The sequence below is a fragment of the Chelonoidis abingdonii genome, chromosome 8 (genome assembly GCF_003597395.2).
Source record: "Chelonoidis abingdonii isolate Lonesome George chromosome 8, CheloAbing_2.0, whole genome shotgun sequence".
NCBI lineage: Eukaryota > Metazoa > Chordata > Testudines > Testudinidae > Chelonoidis > Chelonoidis abingdonii.
This window is the reverse complement of record NC_133776.1, coordinates 8,333,224-8,345,651: the sequence shown is the minus strand read 5'-3', so window position 1 is coordinate 8,345,651 and position 12,428 is coordinate 8,333,224. Positions and strand designations below refer to the sequence as shown.

The 12,428-nt window shown below is 52.3% G+C and overlaps 1 protein-coding gene across 2 annotated transcripts in view; it reads right to left on the bottom strand.

The window, feature by feature from the left end:
• FAM131A (family with sequence similarity 131 member A) overlaps positions 1-12,428 on the bottom strand; it is a 48,394-nt gene that overhangs the window by 21,996 nt on the left and 13,970 nt on the right. The window contains exon 2 of one of the 2 annotated variants that reach the window (XM_032803908.1): positions 9,952-10,091. In XM_032803908.1, coding sequence (XP_032659799.1) covers positions 9,952-10,091 — 140 coding nt within the window. Of the gene's footprint in view, positions 1-9,951; positions 10,092-12,428 lie in introns of those variants that run through there. The other variant, XM_032803909.2, reaches the window with a different exon arrangement.

Below are 12,428 nucleotides of genomic sequence, written 5' to 3'. Positions count from 1 at the left end.
TTAAGAGTAGGTTAGATAAATGTCTATCAGGGATGGTCTAGACAATATTTGGTCCTGCCATGAGGGCAGGGGACTGGACTCGATGACCTCTCGAGGTCCCTTCCAGTCCTAGAGTCTGTGAATCTATGAAAAAAAAAGCCCTGGGAGTATCGATACCCCGGCCAGGCCAGCCGGGATTCAGGGACCGGGGAGAATCGATACCCCGGCCAGGCCAGCCGGGACTCAGGGACCAGGAGGTGAGGCGATCAGTGGAGGAACACTGCACAGACTCCCCTGGGTTTCTCCGGTGCAGTCCATGCTGTGTCCCTTGGTGCAGGGCACATGCTGAGCACCCAGCCCTTGCTGGCTGAGCTATGGGCAGGGGCTGCTACAGGCCAGGCGGTTCATTGAGCAAAGGCTAAATTGCTCCTTGGTTCCCCAATATCCAGACCCCACTTCACCGGCCAGCACTTGAGCCTCATCCAGGGGCCAGCAGGCTGAAGGCACTGAGCTACAAGCACCCGATAATACAGTGTGGGGCTCAGGGCACTGAACAGAACAACTAACCTGCCAGCTTGGCCGCTCACTGCCCGTGCCCGGGACGTGCCCCAGGGCTAGTCGCTGGTGTTCTGTGTGCTTGTGTCCCTGCAGCCCCCTGCCCTGGGCACGCCACGCCCAGGTGTGCCAGAGCCAGGCCCTGCCCTAAAGAGCTCCCAGTCGTGTCCCACATTACAAAGGGCACATTTCAAAGGGCACAGGAGGGGGAAGGGGTGCAATGGCCGGAGCCTGAGTGAGGAGGGGTGGCGAGGGTGGGGGAGAGGACTGATGGTGGGGAGGTAGAAGATGGAGGCTTGTTTCATAGGCAGCCGTAAGAGAGCAAACAAGGATGATCCAAAGGACAGTTTCATGCCGGACTCTAGAAGCCGCCCTTGGGCTCTGAGGGCCCAGAAGCTCTTTGCAGCCTGCCCAGGGCTTGCTTTGTTGATCATGAGCCCAGCCCAGCCCCAACCCCCCAGCACATGTGGAGTTCCCTGAATTCTCTCTTCGTTTAGACACAGACACTCCCCTCCACCATCGAACCCAGTGCTGGATCCGCCCCAACCCCAGGGGTGCTCCGGGAGCCAGGGCTGTGGTAAGCGGCACCGTCAGTAAAGCAGAGGGTGTGTCAGCACCAGCCGTGCCCTGGGGAATGGCCACTTGAGAAGCGCTGGGTTTCGGGGGGTAAGGGTGATGACAGGAATGCCTGAGAGCTCCAGGGCAACCAAGCCCCCAGGGACATGGTGCAAACCCCCAGGGAGGGTGCCCCCAGGAATCCCTGGGGCTCACCATGGTTCCTCCCCTTTCCCCACTGCAAAGGCCCATGTCTGCTCAGCACAGACTCCCCACCCACCCAGGGGTAAGGGCTCTGGTTACCCAAGTGAGTGGGAAAGGCTGAACAAGGTGCTTGGCTACTGCTGGGGAGGGATGCCGAGGAGTCTACAGGTGCCGAGGCCTTAGTCTCCTCTGGGCTTTGAATACTGGGGCAACTCCACGCTGGGGATTAACCCACGGCCAATAGCAGGGCGCTGGAAGGCTCAGCCCCTTGGGACTGGGATCCCCCTATTCCCCCATGCTCTGCAGCCTCCAGGCCCATCACCCCAGAGGGGGCAATGTGTGTCTGGGCCAGAGTGGGCTGTGCACTGGGGAAAGGAGGGGAGGGAAGGTGTGTATGTAGGGACAGGGTATGTAGGGTGCTGGAGTGAGCCGGGGGTGAGCCGGGGGGTGGTGGGTTGTGATCTCAATCGGTTGTGGAATGCCAATGCCCAGAGCCCCAGGGAGTCACCCGCACATAAACCACGTGGGAGGTTGTAACCCAAGAACCCCTCGATGCCAACAGGTAAGAGGGGTTACAGGCACATCCTGATTCTGGTGTGTCCATTCTGGCTCACCAAGGACCGTCATGGGAGGTCAAACGGAAGCCGGGCTCACACTGCTCATTACTAGTGGGGTGGACGGTGCGTACATGAGGAGTTATTCCCGTGTACAGCAACCAAGGTTTCGCCTCTGTCTCAACCAAGGTTTCGCCTCTGTCTCAAAGCCGAGTTGACACACAGGTTTCTGCCAGACGAGGGATGTTTACTCACCTGGTCCTCTGCTGAGCTGTAAATTCAGCACTCTGAGCAAACACAATGGATGCTGCCTTCTGCTTAGCTCCCTGATTACTTTGGGGACTCAAGTAACCAGGGAAGATGACACCCCGTCAGCCCGCACTTCTGAAAATGGAATCACAACCAGCCTTGGTTGAAACGCTGCACAGGACTTTGCAGGGGAGGTAAACGGCTTTAGCCGGGAGGTCAGTCTGGCTCCCCAGAAAGCACGTTACGCATTTGTTTCCAATATCCTTCCTCACGTGCTCTTGACTCTTTGATATTAAACGTCTCTGTGGCCCACTGTGACTCTCTCAGTGCTGTGATGTTAAGCAAGGAGCCGATCCTGAGCTGAATCCTACAAACTGGGGTGTACACTGGCCCCCTGACAAAGGAAGGGCTGGCGTTGCCCCGAGGAGGTTGCCTGGGGGGCTACCAGGCTGGAGGCATCAGGCAGCTGACATCCAGCTAAGCACAAGTAAGTACCCCCCTGCCTCCAGTGTGAGGGAGAACAGGGGGACTCACTGCCCTGAGTACCCAGAGAGCCATACCAGATGCATCCATTAAAAGGCTCTGCCATGCTCTGAGGGGGCTTCACGCACTGGCAAACCTAGACACCCGAAGCTGGCTCCTAAAGCCACATTTAGACCCCTGCACCAAAGCAGAAGATGATGAGCGCTGCTGAGCACCCACTGAAGATCATGGGGGCTGCACCTAGGGGGAAAGAGAGAGACTTCAGCTGCTTCCATGCTCCCAAGATCTCTCTGCGTGCCCCAGCTCCCGCTGGAGGCGCCGTGGGTAGCACTGCTCCTCACAGGAGAGCAGAAGTGTTGCTTTCCCCATGTCTGAACCAGGGAGTTCCTGGGTATAGATCTCGGTGCTAGACCCACGTTCAGAGCTCAGAAGGGTCTCTCCCCTGTTCAGAAAGGAAGTCTGGCAGGAAACAGGTGCCAACTTTCCAAAGTGCCAGGGGGTGCTCGACCCCCAGCTCTGCCACAGGCCCCACTCTGGCCCTTCCCACCCCCTCCCCAAGCATGCCTTGTCCTCAGTCCTCCCCCTTCCCCGCCTCCTGCACACCGCAAAACAGCTGATCACAGCGGGTGGGCAGCACGGGAAGGGTGAGGGAGGCACTGATCTGTGGGCCCCGCCAGCGAGCAGGAGACACTAGGGAGGGGTGGGGGGAGCTGATAGGGGGCTGCCGGCCATCAGTGCTCCAGCCCCAGAGCAATCACAGAGTTAGCGCCTATGTGCCCAGAGCAGGTGTTCATGGGCAGCAGAGAATGCCCTGGGGCCCACCCACCGCTTGGGCATTCACTTTATCTACCATCTCTATAGCCCTGAGCCTGGTCTGCAACTGGGAGGACAAAGCCACCTACAATCCAGACTGATGAGGGGAAACGGGATGTAATCTAGTCTGACCTCCTGCACAACGCAGGCCACAGAATCTCACCTATCCACTCCTGTATCAAACCTGTGTCTGAGCCACTGAAGTCCCCAAATCATGGTTTAAAGACTTCAAGGTGCAGAGAACCTTCCAGCAAGTGATCCATCCAGTATCCCCCTAGTAGCTTCACATTTATGTATCTCTCTTCCCCATCCTCCTTCTCCTCTCCCCTTTGTATTCCATGTCAGAAGAAAATGATCTGGAATGCTAAGGCATCAATGTCCTAACAGATAAAGCTCAAGGCAGTAGTTGGTGTCGGCTACACCCCATCTCATTCCACTAGATCACACTAGGAAACAGGACGACAAGCTCTTTATGCACCTATCTATTTGTGTGTCGGAGAAAAAGCAGCGTGATCACCATGGATTTCAATGTGAGAGACATATGCTGAAGCTCTCAGGCTGCCAGTACTAAAACATCCTTAGAAGTTCTAAATATTATAGCTGACAATTTCCTAACTCAGAAAGTGATGCAGCCAACACAGGCGGGTTCTATATTAGACTTTCGTCCTAACAGATAAAGAGGAACTTGGCACAGAACTAAAAATTAAGGATAGCCAGGTACAAGTGATCATAACTTGATCACATTCATAATTTTCAAGTGGAATAAAGTCCAGATCAGTAAAAATATATACACATACATATACATATATACATATTACACACACACACACACACTTGAACAGAGTTAATTACACAAAGTTGAAAATAATTATGAGCCAAATCAGCTAGGAGGAAGAATTTAAGCAGAAAAATGTGAATGATAATTGGGAATCATTTAAGAAGACCTTACTGGATGCCCAAAAAAACACAATCTCCCAACTGTGGAAGAAGGCTCTGGTGGTTTAAAAAAAAAAAAGACCTGTTTCAGAGGGAAGTGAAGGCAGCTATAAAAATAAAATTATATATCACAAATGGAATAAAGGGGAATCTGATCGTAATGAATATAAATCAGAAGTTAGGAATTGTAGAAAATTGATAAGGGAAACAAAAGACACAAGGAGACAGGTATAGCCAGTAAAGGTATAGACAACAAGAAGGTTTTGTGGCTTTGTTTTTAGAAATATTAGGAACAAAAAGAATCCTGACAATGGTATTGGACCATTATCAGGTGGAAAAGGTAAAATTATCAATAATAATACAGAAAAGGCAGAAGTGTTCAATAAATATTTCTCTTCTGTATTTGGGGGAAAAACAAATACAGTCTCATCATATGTTGATAACACTCTTTCCATTCCTGTATCTGTGGAGGATGCTAAAAAGAAGCTACTAAAGTTAGACATTTTAAAATCAGCAGGTCCAGATAATTTAGATCCAAGAGTTCTAAAAGAGCTGGCTGAGCAATTCACTGGAGCATTAAAGTTGACTTTCAATAAGACTCGGAGCACTGGGAAGTTCCAGAAGACTGGAAGAAATCTAATGTTGTGCCACTTTTTAAAAAGGGCGAATGGGATGGCCCAGGTAATTATAGGCCCGTCAGCCTGACATCAATCGCAGGCAAGATAATGGAGCAGTGGATACGGGCTTGATTAATAAAGAATTAAAGAGGGGGTGTTCATGTAATTAATCCAAATCAACATCCGTTTACGAAAAATAGATCCTGTTAAACTAACAAAGTTTTTTATGAGATTACAAGTCTGATTGATAAAAGTAATATCAAAGTTGACACAATCTGAAGAAGGGAAGTTTTTTACCCACGAAAGCTTATGTCCAAATAAATCTGTTAGTCTTTAAGGTGCCATCGAACTCCTTGTTGTTTTTGTGACAATATACTTAAGACTTCTCTAAAGCACATTTTGATTAAAAAAACTAAAACAATATAAAATTAACATGTTACACTTTAAATGGATTTTGAAATGGCTAACTGACAGGTTCAAAGTGTCATTGTAAATGGGGAATCATCTTCAAGTGGGTGTGTTTTCAGTGAGGTCCTGCAGGGATTGGTTCTTGGCCCTACGCTATTTAACATTTTTATCGATGATCTGAAAGAAAACAAAACCTTCACTGATAAAGTTTGCAGATGACACAAAAATCCAGGGAAGTGATAAATGACGAGGGGACCGGATACTGATTCGGAGAGATCTGGATCACTTAGTAAACTGGATGCAAGCAAACCATATGCCTTTTAACACAGCTACATGTAGATACTGTATTTAGATCTGGGAACAAAGAACACAGGCGAGGACGGGTCTCTCTCCTGGGAAGCAGAGACTCTGAAAAAGCTTTGGGGGTTGTGGTAGCTAATCAGCTGAACATGAGCTCCCATTGTGACTCTGTGGCCAGAAGGATGTGATCCTAGGATGCACAACCAGGATAATCTTGAGGAGTAGAGAGGTTATTTTACCTCTCAATTTGGCCCTGGCACGACTGCTGCTGGAATTCTGTGTCCAGTTCTGGTGCCCATGAGTCAAGAAAGATGTTGATAAATTGGAGAGGATTCAGAGAAGAGTCATGAGAATGATTCAAAGATTAGAAAACATGATTTATAGTGAGAGACTCAAGGAGCTCAATCTATTTTATCTTAACAAAGAGATGGTTAAGGGGTGACTTAATTACCATCTATAAATATCTACCTGGGGAACAAACATTTAATAATGGGCTCTTCAGTCTAGCAGAGAAAGGTACAATCCAATGGCTGGAAGTTAAAGCTAGACAAATTCAGCCTGGAAATAAGGCATAAATTTTTAACAATGAGGCTAATTAACCGTTAGAAAAATTGACCAAGGGTCATGGTGGATTCTTCATCCCTGACCATTGTTAAACCACTACTGGATGTATTCTTCTAGAAGATCTGCTCTAGGAATGATTGCGGTGAGTCCTCTGGCCCATGTGATACAGGAGGCCACACCAGATGACCACAATGGTCCTTTCTGGCCTGGGAATCTATGAATTACTCCAAGGCAAGGGACCGGATTTATTGTCAAATCAGGAGAGTTTTCAGCAGAGTGGGAGGCATGTGGGTCTGACTGGATCCAGGGGAAGGAGCTGCATGGAGGAAGGTGCAGAAACCAGAGCAGAACAAAGACACCCAGATTTTGCTAGCGCTGGTCCAGTCACAGCCCTATGCAAGCTGCAGCAGTGCAGAGCAGCCACACTGCGTGTCCTATTTTTATATAGCATCCATCTGCACGTGTTGATAGTTTTGGCTGGGTCTGGAGAAGAGACATTCCCTTCCTTCCCTGACCTAGCGCAGCTGTGGCCTGGGGGGATATATTGCTGCTCAGGGTGACAGGGAGGAAGAGTGTGTGCTGGAGCAGCAAGGGGGGGTAAGTGGATTTACAAGGGGATTGGGGCAAGGACCCTTCCCCACTCTCATTTGTTCAGGTCACAGTAGCACAGGGGATATGGCTGAGGCCGTCCACAGGCAACTCAAGCAATGTAAGTACATTGAGGGTGTGAGCGTCGCCCGGTGGGGGGTGGGCTGCAGACCCGCTCAGCCTCCTAGCTGGGCCCAGATATCCCTGATTTTGGGAACCCATTTCTACACCCGGGGGAGCCGTAACCCCCCAGCACTCTAACCATAGAGAAGCTGCTGTGACAAACAGGGGCCAGACACCCCAAGGGGAAACCAGAGGGTCTGAACTCCAAAGACTAAGTCACTGAACCAGTATTGCACACAGGGGCGGCTCCAGGCACCAGCACCTTGCCTGCAGAGGGTCCGCTGGTCCCGTGGCTTTGGCGGACCTCCCGCAGGCGTGCCGCCGAATCTGCGGGACCAGGGACCTCCTGCAGGCAAGCTGCCGAAGGCAGCCTGCCTGCTATGCTCGGGGCGGCAAAATCCCTAGAGCCGCCCCTGATTGCACACAACGTTATTGTACTAGAAAAGTGTAGCCAGTAAAGTCTTTTATGAAAGCCTGTGGTGTTCTGAGCGTGATGGGTATTATAAGATATGGCTACAGATTGTGGTGATCAATCTATGTATATAAACAATTTCACACAGAAAAGGAGGCATCTCCCAAGCCAGATGTTGCCACAAAACTGGCTCCAAGCAACGACCCATTGTCCAGCCAGGAACAGACAATGGGGGACCATTAAAGTTAATGGAAAGATGTTGATACTGACAAGAATCCCCCAGTCATGGAAACCTAAGGAAAGAGGGAGTTTACTAATAACTATGGCCTTGGCTACACTGGCACTTTACAGCATTGCAACTTTCTTGCTCAGGGGTGTGAAAAAATACACCCCTGAGCACAGCAAGTTACAGTGCTGCATGGGGAGGTGGAGTATCAGCGCTGGCGCCGCGACTACACTCGCACTTCAGAGCGCTGCCGCGAGAGCACTCCTGCGGCAGCGCTGTACGGCTGCAAGTGTAGCCAAACCCTGAAAGTCACCATGCCAGGAGAAAGCAGGGCATGGGGGGGGCGGGGAGAAAGCCTTTTAAGATCAGGCTTGCGTTTGAGGGTTTTTATCCAGCAACGATGGGGATGAAGCAGCCTCTAAATGGGACGCTGGGGAAAGGCTGGATCCTGTCTATCATAAGGGCATGCGGGAAACTGTGCAGAGGCAACAGGTAACTTGTATTATAAAAGAGACTTTAACTAACACGGAAACATGAAGCCTGGAGTTGTGTGTCTGTTAATTCGCTGTGTTACTTGTCTGGGTTTGGTTTTCCTCACTAGCTCATCTTTGAACCCGTGATTTCTCCATTAAGTCAGTTTTTTATCTTTACTTCTAGCAGCTCTCCTCTGTGCAAACCATTTGGAGCATATGTCCGCCAGAGCAAACTGATCACTGGAGGCTGGTGAGCCAGAGGGGAAAAGCCGAGTGTCTGATCATTAAGGCCTCAGGTTAGAGGGATCTGGGGAGACATGGGACTGGAAGGGCTGTTGGGGTCACCCCGCAAGGTGTAACGAGGCCGGTGGAAGCCAAGATGGGACCTTTATACTCATGGAGCAGCTGTGGGTGTCAAGGCTCTGAGCTATAACAGCAAAGCAGTACAGCACCCAAAGACGGATGGTGATAGGACCGCTTACGAGTGTGGGTGACCCCCAACCCAGCAGAGCTGCAGGGATCAGAGCCCTGAGCTGCAGATACGGCTACACCCCTGGGCAGGGAGATGGACAGAGCAGGACTCACTCAGGGCCACAGGTCGTGGGGACTAAGCCCTGGGCAGGGTTCTCCAGGCCCACGGAGCACAAGGAAAGGGACAGCGGGGCAGAGAGGAGCCAGAGTGGGGTGTGGAGGAAAACTTGAGTGGGGCAAAGGGGAGCAAGACAGAGACATGGGAGGCAGAGAGGAAATCCGGGGGAAATTCAAGGGGCACCAAGCTGTCAAAGCAACCACTGAAGGGGGACAGGAGCATTGTGGAATTGCACCGGGAAGACCAACTGGCGCGACAATGCCTGCTAGTCCTGGGCATGCTGGCCCTGCAACGGTGCTGAGGGACATGGCAGCGGAGGCAGCTCTGCTCCCCAGAGCGCGTGTGCAATCGCCTGGTGACGTGAGCATGCTGCACGGTGTGCTTGGGCGTTGCAGCAGTGCTCACAGTGGCAAAATACTCTAGCAGACAAGGTCGAAGGGGACAGCCTGTTGTCTGGTTGGACCCGGTCCCAGCAGTGGGATGGGTACTACCATGAGGCCTTGGATGGACACCCCCACTACTATCGTGGCCTAGGTTAAAGCTAGCACAGAGATGCCGACCCGTGCTATAAGCACATCTCCACGTGCCGTGCAGATACCCCCTCAGCAAGCCCCAGGGATACAGCAGCCTTAGGCGGAAAGTTAAACCAGGCCACCGTGAGATGTGGGAGGCCCTGAAATGAAAGGCCAGGGGAGGAGATGGCTGGGATTCAGTAAAGTCCCCCTGCAGCCAGCTCCTCCCTGCCCAAAGGTTCATTTCTGATGTATCGCACAGTGGATAGTTACCACGGGATCTCTGAGCCACGCCAGGGTGGGCTGGAGCTGGGTTGGCAAAGCTGCGTGCTCTGGGCCTGAACTTGAGCAAGTCTGTTAGCCACGACTGCAAAACAAGCCACTGATACTTGAATGCTACGGTGGAAAATGGGGGCCTCAGTTTCCTCTCCTCCAGCATCAGCCTGCTGCTGCCACCCGTGTCCCGGGGGAAGGTTGCAAGGTGAGGCTCCTTCTTGGGTTGCAAAGCCCTCTGGGATCTTCAGCTGCAAGGCACTGGCAAAGGGTGAAGTGTTGCTATTGTGGGTCTATCCTGATGGTAGGGAGGACAGCAACCCCAGCGAAAGCCCGAGTGCTGTTTTCATCCCACAAGGCCTATGTGCCACGTAAGTAGGGTTGAATTGGAAAGGCAGAGAAGCTACGCACATGGCCCTCCTCCCCATCTCCCCCTGCCCCAATCAACTGCCCCATAGCCCCACACCCCACCTCACCGCTCGTTTCACCAGTGGAGCACCCCCCGTCCCCAAAGGTAGAGGGATGAGAACTGTGGCACCTCGAGAGAGTCCTGGCTGTCCACTGAGCTCTGCCGAACCAGCCTGTGGACCAGCGACGTCCTGGTGCTCCCCACGGGCGAGAGGGCAGGCAGGGCCTTCACCTCACTCCACTCCACATGCAAAGTCGTGTCCACAGCCACTGTGGGGAGAGCACAGAGAAACGTCAGCCTCCGAGAGCCTAGCCTTGCTGTGGGGCCCTCTGCTCCTGGGGACTCAAAACTGCACTGCTTCCTCCAGGACAGTGACTGCCGTGGGCAGGACGCCGGCTGTGTCCCCTCTGCTCCGCACCACAGACTCCAGCTCTGCGCCTTCGCTGGGACTGGATCGCTCCGATCCTGGGCAATGGCGGGAGTTGATTCTTCCCTTTCAGGAATCCCAGACTATATATGTAAACCACTGTTACCAGTGAGCCTCCTTCTAAGGTCTCCGAGCGCCATCAGGAGATGGCAGGCAGTGACAACAAGGGGTTAATGGTAGTCATCCCAGTGGGACTATAAAAGCACAGAGGGGGAATTACTTTTAGTTCCCTGGGGGAATAGGAGCAAGGAGAAGAGAAGAGAAGAGGAGAGGCTGGTTTAATGTTTTAGTCCAAGTATTAACAGGCACTAAACCACCATGGAGGCCAAGCTGTGTCTACACTCGGAGACGATACCAGCATAGCTAGGCCAGCATAAGCCTGTAGTGCAGACACTGCTGGGGAAGGGGGATGGGTTTTTCCATCCATGTAGGGACACCACACCCCCAAATGACCATAGCTCGGGGCTGATCTGCACTGCAGAGATCCGCTTCACTCCCTCACTCAGGGCTGTGAAAAATGGGATGTAATTAAGCTGACCTAAGCCCTGGGGGAGACACCCCTAGGTTCTTCCATCAACCTGGTTACCACCTCTTGGAGTGGTGGATTTACAGCAGCGACCTAAGAACCACTTTCCGCGGCTGCAGTAGAGCTGCTCCGCTACAGCATTTCTCATGTAGACAGAACCTTAAGCTTTCCTTCTTCCATTAACAAAGCTGCATCTACACTGGAGCTTAGGTCAGTATAAATGTGTCATCAGTGGTGTGGTTTTTTTCACAGACCTCCATCCACCTTCTAAGTGTCCCTCAAAGTGTACCTCTGCGCACGGCGGACCTCCTTGTGGGTTTCAGCCCACGTGTTAAAGGGGGTGGGATTTTGCACTGGTATTTTCAGCACGGAATCCAAGGCCGCTCTTTTGCATTTCCCCAGGGTTATCCCCCCGGATTTTGTGAGTCCGCCTGGTGAAGTTCACCCCAATGCAGTGCCATGAGAACCCCTGGGCAGCAAACCCTGAACACGTGGGCGGTGTGGCGTGTGGAACCTTGAACAAACCTGCCACTCAGAGGGAGGGAATTCCTCTCTTCCAGCAAAAGAGAACGGCATAAAGGCCCCACATGTGCGAATCCACAGGCACTCACACGCAGGCTGCCGTGCACAGACACACCCGAACGGGGATGCAGGATTTCCTAGCAGACACACTGTCGGCACTAATTGTACTGTTCTCTCTTGTATCAACCGGATGGAACGTAAACGATCAGGCAGCCGCAGCTGGTGCGCCGCTGAGCCCAAACGTCTCGTTGTTCCCCTGTCCGCCTGTTTACTGCAGCCACCTGTTGTCTCTTCCGCTTAGATCGGCAGCTTTCGGGGTCAGGGACCCTCCCTTTGTTATACGTTTGCACAGCGCCCAGAGCAGCGGGATTGGGGTCCCTACGCCCTACCGTAATACTTACAATAAAAGGCATTTGTGACAGCTGCCATCCCGGTTAAAACACCAGGGGTCGAACTGGGAGCCTCGAAGTTACACATGCAACTGGATTTCAGGTTCCCTGGTGGAGGCTGGAAGAGGCTCTCATTCTTCGTGGATCAGGCACGAAGGGGACTGACCAAGCACTCACCCACCAGTGGGTGACAGGTTTCTATCTCAGGAGGGGTGTAAGCGGTGAGTAGGCGTGCACTGGCCCTCTGCCTCAGGGTGAATGTCACCCCAGGGTCTGTAAGCCAGGCCCATCCTCAGTATGCTATCCCAGCAGAGTCTCCGGCACATTGCCGTCCCAGCCCCATCCTCACGTGGCCTGCTTGGAACCCTTTCAGAGGCGCTGTGGTTTGGATTGTGGTGGTAGTGGGGTTTCTGTCTCCGAGCTGTGTCCACATCAGTGGGTGACAAGGCACCACCCAGGTCAGGACGGACTGGAATGCCATACTCGGCATGCTGCAGCCAGGGCAATCCTGAGAGCCAGGATTCTCTCCAGTGTGTGTCTGAGACTCATAGACTCATAGACTCGTAGGTCAGAAGGGACCAATATGATCATCTAGTCTGACCTCAGAACCCTACCCATCCACTTTTATAACAACCCCTAACCCATGACTGAGTTATTGAAGTCCTCAAAATTGTGGTTTGAAGACCTCAAGCTGCAGAGAATCCACCAGCAAGTGACCCATGACTCACGCTGCAGAGGAAGG